The sequence below is a fragment of the Drosophila busckii genome, chromosome X (assembly GCF_011750605.1).
Source record: "Drosophila busckii strain San Diego stock center, stock number 13000-0081.31 chromosome X, ASM1175060v1, whole genome shotgun sequence".
Lineage (NCBI taxonomy): Eukaryota > Metazoa > Arthropoda > Insecta > Diptera > Drosophilidae > Drosophila > Drosophila busckii.
The window spans coordinates 13,633,750-13,650,486 of NC_046608.1; the positions used below are offsets into that span (position 1 = coordinate 13,633,750).

General features: G+C 40.4%; 4 protein-coding genes across 4 annotated transcripts; 1 reads left to right on the forward strand and 3 right to left on the reverse strand.

Moving 5' to 3' along the window:
- The first annotated feature begins 292 nt into the window (after positions 1 to 292).
- Positions 293 to 16,162, forward strand: LOC108606993. The gene is made up of 7 exons (XM_017997568.1): positions 293 to 366; positions 5,031 to 5,136; positions 13,685 to 13,838; positions 13,913 to 14,040; positions 14,239 to 14,386; positions 14,468 to 14,590; positions 14,785 to 16,162. The coding sequence occupies exons 2-7, from the start codon at positions 5,059 to 5,061 to the stop codon at positions 16,134 to 16,136; spliced, it is 1,983 nt and encodes a 660-aa protein (XP_017853057.1). The 5' UTR covers positions 293 to 366; positions 5,031 to 5,058; the 3' UTR covers positions 16,137 to 16,162.
- LOC108606994 (farnesol dehydrogenase) lies at positions 6,270 to 7,180 on the reverse strand. Its single transcript, XM_017997569.1, has 2 exons — positions 6,565 to 7,180; positions 6,270 to 6,495 (listed from the first exon to the last, which is right to left on the reverse strand). Exons 1-2 carry the CDS (start codon positions 7,135 to 7,137, stop codon positions 6,316 to 6,318), a joined length of 753 nt encoding a protein of 250 aa, XP_017853058.1. The 5' UTR covers positions 7,138 to 7,180; the 3' UTR covers positions 6,270 to 6,315.
- On the reverse strand, positions 7,952 to 8,850 carry LOC108606996 (farnesol dehydrogenase). The gene is made up of 2 exons (XM_017997570.2): positions 8,257 to 8,850; positions 7,952 to 8,194 (listed from the first exon to the last, which is right to left on the reverse strand). Exons 1-2 carry the CDS (start codon positions 8,827 to 8,829, stop codon positions 8,015 to 8,017), a joined length of 753 nt encoding a protein of 250 aa, XP_017853059.2. The 5' UTR covers positions 8,830 to 8,850; the 3' UTR covers positions 7,952 to 8,014.
- Positions 9,706 to 10,797, reverse strand: LOC108606997 (farnesol dehydrogenase). Its single transcript, XM_017997571.2, has 2 exons — positions 10,136 to 10,797; positions 9,706 to 10,063 (listed from the first exon to the last, which is right to left on the reverse strand). Exons 1-2 carry the CDS (start codon positions 10,706 to 10,708, stop codon positions 9,884 to 9,886), a joined length of 753 nt encoding a protein of 250 aa, XP_017853060.1. The 5' UTR covers positions 10,709 to 10,797; the 3' UTR covers positions 9,706 to 9,883.
- Positions 16,163 to 16,737: the final 575 nt, after the last annotated feature.

Here is a 16,737-nt window from a genome sequence, read left to right on the forward strand (position 1 = left end):
CTGGTTGCTTGGCTGGTTCTTATTTACGTTACGTGTTATGCAGCGGTCTGACGATTTCACTTCATCATCTTCAACGTACTTACATGCTATACACATAAATATATATGTACATTCTGATTCCTATATATTCATATATTTTGACTGTTACATCTTCAGACACGCGCGCACACACACACACACAACTTACCACGTTGACAACACGCATAAATTTACAAGCAGCACACAACAACCAAAAAAACCAAAAAAAAATACAGCATATAACTTTAAAAAAAAAATCATAATTATCTACTGCGTGTGTGAGAGCAGCAGCAACTGAAGCTGGAACACAGTTCAGTGTTTCAATAACAGGATTTTTACTTATCACCGGTAAGTAAGCTGACAAAACTGCTATGGGTGCTGCCTTAATATAAACTATAGATCTATTAAATATTTAAGCAACGAAAAAAATCTTAGCGTGTTGTAATTTATTCAAAGTAAATTATTTGCTTAATCTAATGAATTGAGCTCTAAGATTCTGTAACTTTTATTGCACTATTTTCTGTTTTTTATTTCAATTATTTTTGGTGTTAAATTTTATAGTTTTGCAACACAAATTGTCATTAGCTCAATTAAAGTCGAAGTATTTGTTCAAAATAAATAAATAAATAAATAAATTATTGAATATACAATATACAATAATTTTTAATTTGATTTTTAATTTTAAATTACTTTCTTTGCAAAAAATCTAACCAGTTATAGTAGAAGATACAAATTGAGAGCTTTAGTAAAAGTTTGTAATTTAAAAAACTTGATTTTATTTTTTTAACTTAAACACATATTGAAATAATAAGCAAGTTTTAAAATTACTATAAATTACTAAGCAATTAGTGCTTTTATTATTGTTTATAATTTAAAATATAATATACAATATTTAACACTTGCCTATGTATGCAGCCTAATGAGTTATTAATGAACATAATTAGTGCATACATGAGATCAAATTAAAGCAAATGCACACACACACACGCACGCACACACACACATGCATGTATGTAGAGTAAAAGAGAGTGGTGTTAAATGCATTGGAATCGTCTTGGAGCGCATTAAATGCACCGTTAACTACTTCGAATTCTAATCAAGCTGATGCGACAAACTAAAGAACGCCGCACGGTGGCACAATAAACTCAATTCCACACACACACAGGCACACACACACACACACACACACAGACAGGCATTAAGAGAGACAGGTAACAAACACGCGACTTTGCCATAAATGCAATGCCAAGTTGCAAGTTTGCCAGTTGTCGCAAGATCAGCAATTGCTGCAGCCACAGTCTCCCAAGCTTAGCTATGCATGTATTTGTATGTCTGTTTGTGTGTGTGTGTGTGTGTTTGGCCTCAAATCATTTGCTTTTCAACATGAAGCGCCCTCAGAACAAAAAGCTAATAGCTCCACAGCTTCAGCTTCAGCTTCACGTCTCGCTGGCATATTTTTTACTTTCCAGTTTTTTATTTTTTGTTGTTCGATCTCATAGATCTTCTCTGCTGGCTGCTGGTTGCTTGTCAATCGAACTTCATTTGAAATTCATTCACTGTCTGCCCAAGTTATTCTTTTTTTTTTTTTTTTTTTTGAAAACCTGTCGACTGCGCCAACTTTTGATGACGCATTATTTATGAGCGAGACATGGCTAAAATTTCTTCTACTTGTTGGCTGCCCTTCTTTGCCAAGAATATGCAGATGGGGCTAATGTAGGTACAGCTAGAGATACAGCTAGACAAATATGCATAGATAGAGAGAGGGCGAGACTGGCTTTCATCGAAAAATGTTAATTTGTGCTTAACAAGCGGTTAAACAATTCAAACATCTTTTGATATCAGCACAACAGCCAGATAAAGAAGAAAACGACAACGACTGTGTCTAACTGTTCTTTGCCTTTCTACTGCTCAACAATGCTACACGCTTCGCCCCTCCCCCCACGCAGCAGTCACCACACCACACCACATCACACTCTCCACATTTAATAATGAAATGGAAACGCCTCGCGCTGTGTGGCAGCCAAACTCATATGCAACTCAAAAGGCCGCATAGAAAGCAAGAGTGAAATGCAAGCGAAATTCACTTTAAATATCGTACATATGCATATATATATATATACTAACTAGCTATATGAATGGCTTTTAATTAATATAATATGCATTTGGCACACTCTACTGTGGAGAGTTGGGAAATAGCTTTGTGCTAAATTAATAACCAAATACATTGCCTAGTGGCTGGCAGCTATCCAAACACATTTGGAGCTCTTACTTATTTTAATATCACTTAGTGCTCAGTTCTATGCTAGTAATGCGCATTTACTAATACAAATATTTAAAGACTTTTCATATTTGGCATATAAACTTAAGTTGCTAAGATTTAGTAAAGCTACGAACTAGTTGCGAACCTAGAGAGTTTTGATTAGAAGTTGCCATAAAATATGCCTATCAAATATAAATGTGTATGAATTTTTAATAGAATTTATGTAGCTGAAGTTTATAATTGTTTCAGAATTTTATATTTTGTGGGACTCTGTTGAAGACTCTATAAAAATTTATGTTAAGTTATTCAACAATTTATCAAATGCAGAGCACAGAGTTTAATTTGAAGCTCCAGAGTTTCAGTTAGTTATGTTAGTTTCAGTCTTATGTAGTTATGTAAATAAAACTTCAACTTTTATATATATTATATATATAATAATTTAACATAACTATTTAGTTAACTTTATTTAGGGTAGACCCAAATTGGCTTCAATTTATCCTTTATCGCTTATCTGTGGCTTGCCTATTTTGCTGTGCCATGGCAACCCTACAAAAGCTGCAACTCTGCATCAGGCGTCAATAAGTATGTTAAGTTTAATTTAAGGCTGGCGCCACCGACTTTACATCCCGAGCTGTCAGCCCAGGCAGCCGCAAACGCTAAACCTCAAAGGCATTGCCGGCTTTGCAGTCATGCCACACACACACACACATTTATACGTATGTGTGTGTATGGTGGCAGCTGATAAATGACATGACTCCACTTGGGTGTGTGTGTGTTCAGTGTGTGGCAGCTCAATTACATTTGCGTCGCTTGTTTTGGCTGCTGCGGCTTGTGGGCGCTGCTTGTTGCATGCAAATAACTTCAAACTATGTTGCACACAGATAGTCAGGCAGGCAGGCAGGCAGCTGTGGCAAGTGTGATAAGAAGCTGCCACTAACTGTGGCAAGCAGCAAATGCCCCGCCAGGCAGAGCCAAATTGAAAAGTTGTCAGCAAGCGCCAGCAATTGTTGCAAATATTTAATTAGCAGCCACTTTCATTGCAAATTACATTTCAAACTCACACTAAGCCTAAGGCAGGGGTGCTAGCCAGTTTAACTAAAAAAGAAAGTGCCAAGCGCGCATTTATTTATAATTTTTTTTTCGTTACAATAATATTATTATAACCATTACCATTAATACAGTTGATTGTTGCTGCTGGCCACTATAAAAACTAAAGCAAGTGGTTTACCGTTCGCTTAAATTCGAAAGTGGTTGAGCAATTTTCCCAAAAAAACTAATACGCCCAGTTGGCTTTTGATAGCTAATTTTTGTTGTCTACTTGCTGGACCAACAAAAAGTAAAATAAGCTGCTGCTGCTGCAACACAAAAACTCAACTGTAAAAGAAAAGTGAAAACTGCGCTTTTGTGTGTGCGACAATTTCTTTTCGATTTCATTTCGATCGATACACTAAAGATCGCTTATAAAGCAGCAGCAGCCGCAGATTTTTGATATAAACAACAACTGAAGCGTGTTTTTGGTTGCCTTACTGTTAATTGCAGCGGCTTTTTAGTTTTTGGCATTGCTGCGGCTGCGGCTTTGGCTATTAGCTATTACCATTAATTAAGCGTTAGCGAAGCATGCAACATGCGCAGTTGTTGCAACAGCAACTTGCCGCACTTTCTTTGGCTTACATATGAGGCTAGCAGCGCTGCTTAATTGGGCGCCAGCCTCGGCGTCATGCAAAACAGTTAGACGTCCGCAGTCGCCGTCGCCGTCGCCGTCGCCGCGCCGCGTCGCATCGACTTCAACTTTGATGAGCGCGTTGAGCGAGTTGAATTTACAAATGCCAGAACTTCTTTACAGTTAGACGTATGTTGCGGCCTCTTGTGTCTGTTGGCCAAGTCTGTTGTGTGGTGTGGTGTGGTCTGGTTTTGGTCTAGTTGCTAATTAACAAGGCGCAGAGCAAACAAAGAGTGAAAACGCTAAAAATAACAACAGCAAAGAAAGAGAAATTAATTGGCTACAAAAATTAAACACAAATCATATGTTGACCAAGCAGCAAAGTACCGTTGGTCTATTGATCTCTTTTCGCTTTACAATTTACAGTTCTGCAAGCGAAAGAGATGGCGTTAGAGCGAGAGAACGAGAGAGAGACAGAGCTGACCGCATTTCTGCGCTTCAATTCAAAAGAGATAAACAAAACAGTTTGTCCAGCTCAAGCCCAGCAATTTATGTTTTTATTTCTTTTATTGTTAAAGCGCGCACAGTTTCGATTTCGTTTCATTTTCACCTGTTATTATGCTTATTTTTTATTGTTGTTGTTGTTGTTGTTCCTGGGTAAAAGTGTGAGCAGTCGCTTTGTTATTATTATAATTGCAATTGTAATTATAATTATAATTGCTCTGTGGGCTAATGTAGGTTGACTTGATTGATTGATTGATTGCCTGTCAATCACACACACACACACACACACACACACACAGTGAAAGTGTGAGCCAAGTCTATCAAAGCGCGCTCATCTCAGCTTATTTGCTTCTGTTTATCATCTAGAAAGTGTTAATGAACTTATCTGATTCATAAGCTGGGCACATCAAAAGATTGATTGTCATATCAGCGCAGGTTTCGCTTTTATAACTTTTTACTTTGTAGGTCAGCAACACGTTTAATTGACAGCTACTCAATTTACTGTTTATTGCACCCACCCCAACCCAACATCGCTCGACCGACAAGTGAAATTAATAGCAATTTTTTTCTGCATTTCCCTTTTTCCAGATACAGACATTGTGTCCACAGCGCCAGCATGTGGAGCCCACAAAAAGGTCCTACACGACTGTGGGACCTTAGACTTATAAGTTTTATATTTATTTTACAATTAACGGTAAGTAAAAACGCAAGTTCGCACTATTAATTAATTATATCAATAAAAGTCTTATTTTATTCAACTATTGGGCGCACTGTGCAAAACAATTAGCGACTCATAAAAAATTGAATTATATTTATGCAATTAACTTACGTTAACTTTTAACTTAACTTAAGCAATTCTACAAACTCTAGAAACTTAATTATATTACTCAATTAAATCTTACGCTTATTTAACTCAACTATTAGGCCCACTGTATATTTTTATATTATTTATATCAATTAACTTAAGTACATTGTAGTTTTTTCAGACTCTCTCATATATTTTTAAGGTATAAACATAAATTTTAGACCCTTTATATATTTTTGTACACAGTCTACCACACTTAATTTAATTACATAATTAACTCACCCAACTCAATTTCGAATTATTATGAAATTATGAAATATAATTAGCAACAATATTAAAAGTATTATGTTCGACTCCAAGCACTCTCTACTCAGAAATAACAGCAAAGTTCGCATTACCAATTATCTCGAAGCGCCAGTAAACAATCAAAGCGTATCATCATTAAATATTTACTTACAGTCTTGAGTCTGGTTGAACTACGATGACATCACTAATTGAGGTTCTAAAATGAATAATAACAAACTTTCAGACTGTCAAGAATGACAAGCATAAATAAATCAAAATCAAAGATAAATAAATGCAAAGCTTTTGCTGTATGCCTCGAATTACATTTGCAAAGCTGATCGAACGAAAGCTCGAAGTATAAAGAGAGTTGCTCTTAACTGTCGTTGCTCTTAGCTGGGCGCGCTCTTTGGTAGATAAGACATAAAAAGCCACAGCAATTGATAATATTGTTTACGCGAACATTAAACTTGTAAATGCTGTGCGAAAACTCAAATTGATAAGCATTGATTAAGCATACGCCCAGTGGGCAGATATGCGAAAATTTTCCATGCTGAAGTTTGACTGAGTTTCATCAAGTCAGCATTAGTCAGCACTAATAAAAAAAAACATAATTTGCTATAGCAGCGGATTTTATTCCATATCAAAGATAAATAAACTGTGCAAAGTACAAAATTGACTTTGCAAGAACAAGAAAAAAAAAAATATATATATATATATATATATGTAAGCCAGTCAAGTGCTGGCGTAACTAAAGCTATATGTTATGCTCATTAGCAAAGCTCATTAGAAGCTTTCGCCCACAGGCTTGATGGTCAGCTCGTGTATTTGCACATTGGGCGGGGTTTGGATGCAGTAGCTCACGGCATCGGCGACATCCTCAGCACGCAAAAGCGATGAAAGGGGCAAAAATTTACGCGCTTGGTCCGATATAATTTCCGTATCCACAACGCCGGGGCTAATGCTCTGCAAAAGACACACACACACACACAATATGTTCAACTAGTCGGCTACTTAATACGCTTGCTAGCTCACCGTAATCTTTGTCTTGGTGCCCTTGTCGTTGAACTCCTGACGCAGCACTTCGGTCAAAGCAGTCAATGCATATTTGCTTGCTGGATACAAGTTCAAGGTGGCCTTGGGCATGGCCGGCACATGATGACCCAGTATACTATTGATGATGACTATATGGCCATCCGTAACCTTGCGGCGCTGCTGCGACTGGAACGCCTCACGTGTGCACCACGACACGCCCATAAGATTGGTGTCGATAACAGCGCGCAGATCCGCGCTGTTGCCCGCATCCAAAACATTCACATGACGAGCAATGCCCGCATTGTTGATCAGCACATCGGCGCCGCCAAGTGTTTTGTCCACCCAGGCAAAGGCATCCAGCACCTCTTGCTCCACGCTCACATCGCACTTGTGGAAGTGAAAGCGCTTGGCCTGATCCGCTGGCAGCGCAGCCTTCAGCTCCTCCAGGCGCTGCTCACGGCGCGCCAAACCCACCACGACCATGCCCTTGGCCACCAAATCCTTGCAGCAGGCAGCTCCAATCCCAGAGCTAGCACCAGTGACGACAGCCACGCGATTCGACCAACGTTCCATGTTTGTTTTAATGCGTTCGCTTCGTTCCGCTGGCAGCTAAAGAACAGAGTGAGCTTTTCGCTACGGCAGCCTTGGCTTTTATAGCTGCTACTGTGCAGTTTCGTAGCTTGCCAAAAATAAATAAGAGCATGAAACTCTCTTTTATATTTAGCACGCATTATCATGAGCATGTTGCCGTACTCAGCAGCGTGCTGGAAATATCAATAGGCTGTGAGGATGAAACTGGTTAATCAAGTGTATTTCACAATTTATAACGCAGCGAATTCTCTTCTAGGCAGCTAAGCCAAAATCCAAAAAGTTAATTGGCTGCAGCTCTTTTTGGCAACTAATAATACATTAAATTATATTTAGCTACATTTGCAGGCAGTTTGATCATTTTATTAATAAAAAGTGTATCTTTAAGTTGTGCAAAGGCAACATCTGTTGCATAAATTCACGTTCAGCGAAGCGAAATGAATCGATCGCTCGATATCTGTTACTCTGTACGTTTGTCTATATGCATAGGTCAATTTGTTAGCTATGTACATAGATAATACTATAAGCCCTGCCTTAATTCCCAACCTGCCCTATCTAAGAAATTATTTACGCTTGCAATTCAAAGTGAACATGTTTCAAGGTCAAGGACAATCAAAATATTTCAATTGGCAAACATTGAAACTAGCGCTAGGTGGCGCTACAGTCACAAGCTGTCAAAGTGCATATAAAGTTGGCTGCTCGCTTTTATATTATATATATATTATTATATATTATTGTATATTACGTATTCATTTAACGAAATTTATTAACTAACACAAAAAAAAAACAATAAATGATTTTAGTATTCATAGTGAACACTTCCAGGTCGTAGTAACATCAAATAGAATATAAAATATTTAACTTAGAAAGGCTCGCCCACTGGCTTGATGGTCAGCTCGTGTATTTGCACATTGGGTGGGGTTTGAATGCAGTAGCTGATGGCATCGGCAACATCCTCGGAACGCAATAGAGGCATGTTGGGAAACAAGCTTTTGGTATCACCAGAGATAATTTCAGTGTCCACAGCTCCGGGGCTAATGCTCTGCAATAGTAAAAGATGCACAGTCATTGGGACGTTTATGCGCCTATAGAGCAGCAACTTACCGTTATCTTTGTTTTGGTGCCCTTGTTATTAAACTCTTGACGCAAAGTTTCGGTTAGAGCGGTAATGCCAAATTTAGTAGCAGGATACATATTCAGCTTAAAGCCCGGCACATTGGGCACCTTATGTCCAGCAATGCTATTGACAATCACCACATGGCCATCCATGACCTTGCGGCGCTCCATCGATTGGAATGCCTCGCGTGTGCACCAAGCCACGCCCAACAGATTTGTCTCCACTATGGCACGCATATCAGCGCTATTCCCAGCATCAGTAACATCTGCCTGACGAGCAATGCCCGCATTGTTGATCAGCACATCGGCGCCGCCAAGTGTTTTGTCCACCCAGGCAAAGGTATCCAGCACCTCTTGCTCCACGCTCACATCGCACTTGTGGAAGTGAAAGCGCTTGGCCTGATCCGCTGGCAGCGCAGCCTTCAGCTCCTCCAGGCGCTGCTCACGGCGCGCCAAACCCACCACGACCATGCCCTTGGCCACCAAATCCTTGCAGCAGGCAGCTCCAATTCCAGAGCTAGCTCCAGTGACAACAGCCACGCGATTCGTCCAACGTTCCATTTCCTCACTGTGCAGTTTACAATTGCGAAATAAACTTTTCGCCATAGCTGAAACGACTTTTATATCGAATGCGCAGCTCTCTTAATTCAACTCTCTTACTCTCTTAATAATTGGCTGATACTCGTATGTGCTGATCATTAAATAAACATTATAAACTTGTCGAAAAAGTTGCCTACGTCATTGTGATTATTATTAGTTTACAAAACTTGTCGAAAAAGTTGACTACGTCATTATGATTATTATTTTACAAATGACGCTTTAGTATTATCTTACGACTACAGTAATTACTTAAAATATGATAATATAATAGTATAACAATTTGTTATTTTCTGACCTTCAAGGCTAGTTTTGGTTTAGATTCAAAACATACAAATTATAAAGCGATTTTAATGTAATAAAATTGTTATTCGGATTCTTATTAACTTACATCGTCTAACAAATATACATTTAATAAATAAAGCAAGGCATGCAAATTTTATAATTAGAAACAAAAATTGTGCAGCAAATATAGTTTTATTCTTAATTTTTTTTTAATAAATAAAAGATATATTTATTTTTATTTAATTTTCAATAGTAAGCTAGTTGGTTGGTTAGTATTTAATCAAAATGAGTAAAAGTAATTTAAAATTTTGTAAAAAAAAATATACAAATAAATATAATTTAGTGATCTATGATTATGGATAACAAAAAATAATATTAATGCTGGGGCTTGATTTTTTTTTTAAACTCATTGCTTTTATTTGCGATGCTCAATCCGTTTATTTATTCAACTATAATTCTGAGTCAAAACTATTGAGTTTAAAAAGAAAATAGTTTTTATTTTGTGATCAGATAATAAAACTCAAGGAATAATTTTTATTATTGATCCAACAATAAAACTTATAAGATCACTTTTATTTATCACAAATTGATGCATTAAATGAAATTTGGAAAAATAGAATTAACTTATTTTTCGGAATCTCTGCCATTTAAGAATCAGTTTGGTATAGTCCTTTTGTTCGTAGGATAGCTGCCTGTCTCTGTTTTTTATAATTTACAAATAGAAGAATCGCTGCTAGAAAATCTCGCCCACTGGCTTAATGGTCAGCTCATGTATTTGCACATTGGGTGGCGTTTGAATGCAATAGGTGATGGCATCGGCTATGTCCTCGGAGCGCAGCATGGGCATGTCAGCAATCTGTTGCTTGGCGGCATCAGAGAAGATCTCGGTGTCCACAGCGCCGGGGCTGATGCTCTGCAGAAGAGACAAACGATCGATTGACTTGAGACAGAGCTGGCAGTTTAGGGGACTGGGCATTGGGCTTACTGTGATCTTTGTTTTTGTGCCTTTGCTGTTGAACTCTTGGCGCAGCACCTCGGTGAGAGCGGTGACCGCATGCTTGGAGGGTGGGTACATGTTTAAGCTTTGGCCGGGCAGCACTGGAATCTTGTGACCCACAATGCTGTTGATGATGATCACATGGCCATCATTGATCTGTCGACGCTGTAGCGACTGGAACGCCTCGCGCGTGCACCAGGAAACGCCCAGCACATTGGTCTCCACCATGGCGCGCAAATCCGCACTGTTGCCCGCATCCACAATGTACGTCTGGCGCAGAACGCCCGCATTGTTGATCAGCACATCGGCACCGCCGAGCGTGGCGTCCACCCAGGCAAAGGCGTCGACCACCTCTTGCTCCACGCTCACATCACACTTGTGGAAGTGAAAGCGCTTGGCCTGCTCCGCTGGCAGCGCAGCCTTCAGCTCCTGCAGGCGCTGCTCACGGCGCGCCAAACCCACCACGATCATGCCCTTGGCCACCAAATCCTTGCAGCAGGCAGCTCCAATGCCGGAGCTAGCGCCTGTGACGACAGCCACGCGATTCAACCAGCGATTCATAGTTGCAGTCCTCAACTCACAACTCGGCGCAATAGCCAAGTGAACTAAGTGAGCGCCCTGGCCAGCGAAGCGGCTTATATATGCAGCCAGTCGACCCACTGTGCTCTTGTCGGCTCAACAGCTGCGACTGATAATAAAAATGTTGAGAAAGCAATTAGAAGGAAGTAGGCACTAATACAGACATAGCTCAATTGCCTCTGCTCTCGCAATCTCCCAGCTCTAACTTTGTCGCTCTCTGGCTCTCGCTCTCAACTGTTGCTCAACAGTTGAAGAGTCATTGGGAGCGCTGTTACTTTTCTCACAGCTGTGCTCTCAAATATAATTGCAATGTATGTTGTATATTATTTAATTATTTGCCAAAGATTTTAATGCACACTTAATCGCTAAATAAAAGTATATATGATTACACAGCTCAACAATGATTTTATTCAAGCAAATATCAATAAAAAATATCGAAATAAGATTTAGATGAATTGCTCTGCTAAGGACAGCTGCGGCCCATTATCCTTACGAGTAGCTATAAAGGTGAAACTATGATACTTTGAATACAGTATATTGTATTATTATATTATATATTATTACATCGTTTACTCAATTACAGTGATTTCGGCATCCCAACCCTTAGCCAAACGTAAAATGCGAATGGTCAAAAGCTAAACAGGGTTTGAAATATTGCCAAGGTACGCTTGTAGGCCTGTGTTGCATACAGGGTGCCCGCTCTACTTTGGCCACAAACATAAGTAGCTGAAATCAATCTTTAGAACAGTTTCTTATGTGTAAGTGAAGAGAATGACTTATCAATGGCAACAAATTTGCTAGTCAAAGTAATTTTAAACTTATTTGATTATTTCAAATATTTTTTGAGCTTTCTAAGCTTGCAAGCTGTTATATTAAAACTTAATTTATGAGTTTATTTTTTGCTTATTGCTAGTGGTGTTGCCAGCTGAGCTGAGAACACCCTGTGTATATGTATGTGTGTATCTAAGTATGCGTTAATTATGCATGAGACTTAGTTGGGGCTATTAAGTCTTTATAGGCTCATAAGTTCAAAAGCTAGCACGCTTTATACTAATTATGTATAGTTTGTTTAACAGTTGGCAACTTGAAGTCAAGTGCATTTTAGTCTAAGCTTAAATAGCAACTTGAAATTGAAATTCACAAATAGCTAAATTAAAGTTTGCTGAAACTTAAAGCTGCAAAATAATTCAATTGCGCTACTTGTGGCATTGCAAGTGCCCCGCCTTGTTGCACAGTGTCTTGTCCATGTCAGACATGCTGGCACCAGACGCGACTGTCACTCCGACCAACTTGAGAAACATATATATGTACATATAGATTTGTATATAAGCCTCTTGTGGCCATAGGCAAGCAACTTTTACTGCAAGTTCTGCATAAAATTCCATTTTGCAATTTGGCTGCCACAGCAACAACAACAGCAACAGCAACAGCTTTTGGTCAGTTCAATTAAGCCAAAGCCAAGGCGGCCAAAAAGCGCACAAAGCTGACCAGGCCGGAATTGGATGATCTCTCGCTCACTCTCTCTCTCTCAGTTTATGTGCCTCTGTCTCTTGCTCTTTCGCACAGAAGGCACATAAAGTTTGAGAAGCGTGGGGTAGCTTTGGGGCAAGTATGCAAATGTTGTTAGAAGACAGCGGTTAGGCAGGTTAAAAGTTGGGCAGTTGCAGCTGCTTGCAACTTGCAACTAGCAACTTGCAGCTTTCAAGCTGCTGGCCTCAGCGAGTGGCATGAACGGATGTGCTGTGGAATTTGCTTTCTGTTGTTGCAAGCGGAAACTTGGCGCAGCTTTTCGTTTTTATTGATAACATGTTTGGCAGGCGCGCAACTTGCCCATTAACATTTACTCTTGTTGCAAGTTGCTCGTTGCCCGTGGCCCGTGGCCCGTTGGCAGTTGCAACAAGTGTAATTAAAATAAATAAAGTGATTAGAAGTGTACAAGAAACTCAAGGCCGCAGCCATTTAAACTTCTGTCTGTGCTACAAAATGCTGCACTGCTCCTTCTTCTTGCAACTTGAGCCCTAACTAAGTAAGTAACTAACTAGTTAACTTTGTCTGCCTCTGCCGCTGCCGCTGCCTCTGTCTGTGTCTGTGTCTGTGTCTGCGTGTGTGTTTGTTAAATTTAGTAAGCGAATGCTAAGAGCCAGTTATAATTTATGTAAGTGCCTATGTGGCGGAGTGGCAAGTAGCATGTGGCATGAGGCAAGCTGCAGCTGCAAGTGTCAAGCGGCCAACCTGTGGGAATTGCGCTAATTAGAAATTATAGCGTTGTCGTTGTCAGCATCGCAGCCAAGATAAATGCACAGTTACTGAAACAAATCAGCAGCGAACTGAGAACAGAGACGAGACCACAGAATGTGAGAAAATATAACAAAAACGAGAAAAACAAATCGCTTTAAAAGTCAAACTCTCTTAACTGCAGTCATCATTAATTTTCTTGTTGTTGTTGTTGTTTGTTTGAAACTAAATCTAGTTCCTTAATATCTTGATAAAGACTCGACAGCTATACGAGAGTTTTGCAGTCGTTTTGGCTGCAGAAAAAAAGTTAATGGGAGCACCTCATTAGGAAAATCATTGAGAATAATTTCTAGCTGACGTTAGTTCTTAAAAAAACTTAATAAAAAAAAAACACATCGATGAAAAGACATTGTTGTCGTTCCAAGTTAAATACACAGCTTATGTCAATTAGAACAATAAAATAAATTGGGTTAAAAACAAATTGAAACTTAGCTTCATGATGTTGGATTTTTATAAAATTTATGCTAAGAATAGTTATGTCTATTTAAAAAAATAAAAAGATGTCTACACATCTTAAGCTTCTAATTTCGCTGAGACAAGTTCGTAATATAAAATTAAAAATTAATTGACATATTGCTAAAGCGAATTTATATTCAAATCTTACGCTTAAGCTTTGAATAAAAATTTGCTCAAGTTATGCTTTTCTCTTTTATTTACTTACAGTTTAGTTTAGTCATAGCTGGTAATGAACTGTGGCCCATGGAACGGCCAGATGGTATGCCAAACATAGTATCCCTGGAGGTGATGTGCGGTAAGGATCACATGGATGTCCACTTGACCTTCTCTCATCCATTCGAGGGCATTGTCAGCTCCAAAGGTATGCGCACAATATTCAAAAATCGAAATGTAGCATCTTAATGATTATTTTGTTGTTTGTTGCAAATTGAAAAGGACAACACAGCGATCCGCGCTGCGTTTATGTGCCACCATCGACGGGCAAGACGTTCTTCTCATTCCGCATTTCGTACTCACGCTGCGGCACCAAACCGGATCTGAACGGCCAGTTCTACGAGAATACGGTAAGTGGGGCAGTTGTCCCTTTTAAATGTTGGCTGATCATATCGCAGTATGCGCGCTGCTCGTTGCGAATTATGAAGATGAATGCTTTGCATGAAAGAGGCATGAGGCAAGTGGCGCCAAAGCGTTCCCACGGTGCCACAAATCCGAAAACTTTCAACTAAACAACATACAAAAAAAAAAAAATACCAAACCCACAGGTAGTCGTGCAGTATGACAAGGATCTGCTGGAGGTATGGGACGAGGCGAAGCGCCTGCGCTGTGAATGGTTCAATGACTATGAGAAGACCGCCTCTAAGCCGCCCATGGTGATTGCCGATTTAGATGTTATACAGTTGGACTTTCGCGGTAAGTTTCTCTCTCTTTTAAGTACACAAGCTCAAGTTGAAGTCGCTCACGCTCTCGCTCTCGCTCTCTTCCCCGCTGTAGGTGATAATGTTGATTGCTGGATGGAGATACAACATGGCAAGGGACCCTGGGCGCCACCAGTGAGCGGCATTGTGCCGTTGGGCTCTACGCTTACCTTGGTAGTGGCTATCAATGATTATCGGGGTAGGTTTGGTTAAACACATATTGAAAGCTATATGCCAAGCTTAATACGGATACGGAATCAATTAAATTAAATCTATAAGAAATATATGGCATATCGTAAAGTAAAACCGCCTTTTGACTCTGACTGTCCTCTGGCATAAAGTTATCGATACTTTCGATTAAAGCTCTAACTAATGCTCCATTTTTGCCCACAGGTGAATTCGATATGCGCGTCAAATCCTGCGTTGCTTCTGATGGCTCCGGTCATGTCATTAATCTGTCAGATGAGTTTGGCTGCGTGCTGCGTCCAAAGATGATCTCACGCTTCCTCAAGGCACGCGCACCCGATGAGCGCGCCACTGTCATTACCTATGCCTTCTTCCATGCTTTCAAGTTCCCCGATGCCCTGAGCGTGCACATCAAATGCAAGGTCGAGATTTGTCGCCATGGCTGCCTGGATCATTGTCAGAACAGTGCGGCGGGCGATGCTCTGAGCATTGGTAATGCGCATGAGCGCAAGGATGTGCATATTGTGGATCCGATGGCCAGCAGCAGCAGTAACAATGATTTGCTTAGAGATCTGGCGCCAGCACCACCAGCACAGCATGGCATGGGCATGGGCATGGGCATGGATCACGATATATTCTATGAGGATATTATTCATGATCATAAGCAGACAATGGGTGCGGGCGCGGGTGCGGGTGCTGGCAGTGCTAGTAGTGGCGAGCTTTATGCGCATGAGAAGAGCGGCAACTTGCAGCCACGTCCAGTGCATGAAGATCCCGAAGAGGAAGCGGATTTATCGGATCTATTTGGTGATGAAGATCTAGCTGACATGGATGGCGAGGGTGAACGCTATTTGGGACTGAAGAAGAGCGGCAAGTTCCCACATGGGCCACGCAAGCTGGAGGCACAAAAACGCATGGGCGTGCCCATGGCTGGACCACGCTCATTGGAGCCCAAGGAGGATGATGTGCCACGGCCAGTTTACAGGCCGCAAGCAGCGGCGCTGCATAGTTCACGCGAGGATCACATAGATCTAGATCTAGAAGTTAATGCAAATAGCTCAACGGGCGCCAGCTCCGACTCCAGCACAGCAGCGCCACAGCAGCAGCGTCGCCGTCGTCGCTCTCTGGTCATATCCGATCGCAAGGTGCGCAGCGCTGATGTCGGCGTCAGCGGTCTCTATGATGTTATCTCAGAGGCAGACCTGGCCTTCTCGCCCGACTCCAAGCAGGAGGCGGTGACAGTGTTCCAGGGCAAGATCAGCGAGGAAGTGGTCTATGGCATTTGCATGCCCGTACCCGGCTTCAGCATACTCTTCATTGTGGTCATCTCGGCGACAATTGTCTCGGCGCTCATCGCCGGCTCGTTGCTCTATCGCTATCAGCTGCAGAAGGAGGCGCTCGAGAAGCAAACACCCATGCCAGTGCCTGGCACGTTGGCCTCCTGGATGACGCTGCGTCTCTTCCGCATGCGGCATCTGCAACAGCAACAGCAACAGCAACAACAACAGCAGCGACCACAGACTACCAGCACTGCTGCTGGCCATGAAACGGTGCAATGATGGGAACGTACTCCAGCCAACATTTCATACGATTTTAATTTTTAGTTTGTTTTTTTTTTTTTGTTTTTTTTTTCAACTTGAACCGACTGGCAAGTGTGACTTGCGCCACTTTCAAAAATACGCACAACAAGCAATATGAAAAGAAAAAAAAAACAATTACAAGAACAACAGTTAGTTTAGTAGTAGGACTTAGTAGACAAGAGGTTTTTAGTGGAATGGGGCAAAGAGTTACAACGAAAAAAAAATAATAATAATTAAAGAATTGCATTCGTTAGTTTAATATGTCTATCGTTAGTTTATTATGTCTCTCTCGGGCATTATGGCAATTAGTTTGATTTTTTTTTTAATGCAGGCAACGCTTCCAACTGTTGAGTACACTTGGTGCTGAATTTATTTATTTTGAATTTAATACAAATATGATTTTTGGGTGCATTTAGGCGTTAACTGCATTCGAGAAATTTACTGTGTATCGATATATATCGCAACAGTTCACGTAACTAAACTTTAGGGCAACACTTATTTATTTTTTTTAGTTTTTTAAGCCGACTTATTTAAATTCTTTGAACTTTTCAATTTACTGATTAGCGAATTTTAAGTGAGC

Coding starts and splice junctions, on each gene's coding strand:
- LOC108606993 (XM_017997568.1), top strand. CDS start 5,059: ATGTGGAGCCCACAAAAAGGTCCTACACGACTGTGGGACCTTAGACTT. Junction 5,137..13,684: donor TATTTATTTTACAATTAACG/GTAAGTAAAAAC, acceptor ATTTACTTACAG/TTTAGTTTAGTCATAGCTGG. Junction 14,041..14,238: donor GCCAGTTCTACGAGAATACG/GTAAGTGGGGCA, acceptor CCAAACCCACAG/GTAGTCGTGCAGTATGACAA.
- LOC108606994 (XM_017997569.1), bottom strand. CDS start 7,137: ATGGAACGTTGGTCGAATCGCGTGGCTGTCGTCACTGGTGCTAGCTCT. Junction 6,496..6,564: donor GCACCAAGACAAAGATTACG/GTGAGCTAGCAA, acceptor TGTCTTTTGCAG/AGCATTAGCCCCGGCGTTGT.
- LOC108606996 (XM_017997570.2), bottom strand. CDS start 8,829: ATGGAACGTTGGACGAATCGCGTGGCTGTTGTCACTGGAGCTAGCTCT. Junction 8,195..8,256: donor GCACCAAAACAAAGATAACG/GTAAGTTGCTGC, acceptor TTACTATTGCAG/AGCATTAGCCCCGGAGCTGT.
- LOC108606997 (XM_017997571.2), bottom strand. CDS start 10,708: ATGAATCGCTGGTTGAATCGCGTGGCTGTCGTCACAGGCGCTAGCTCC. Junction 10,064..10,135: donor GCACAAAAACAAAGATCACA/GTAAGCCCAATG, acceptor TCTCTTCTGCAG/AGCATCAGCCCCGGCGCTGT.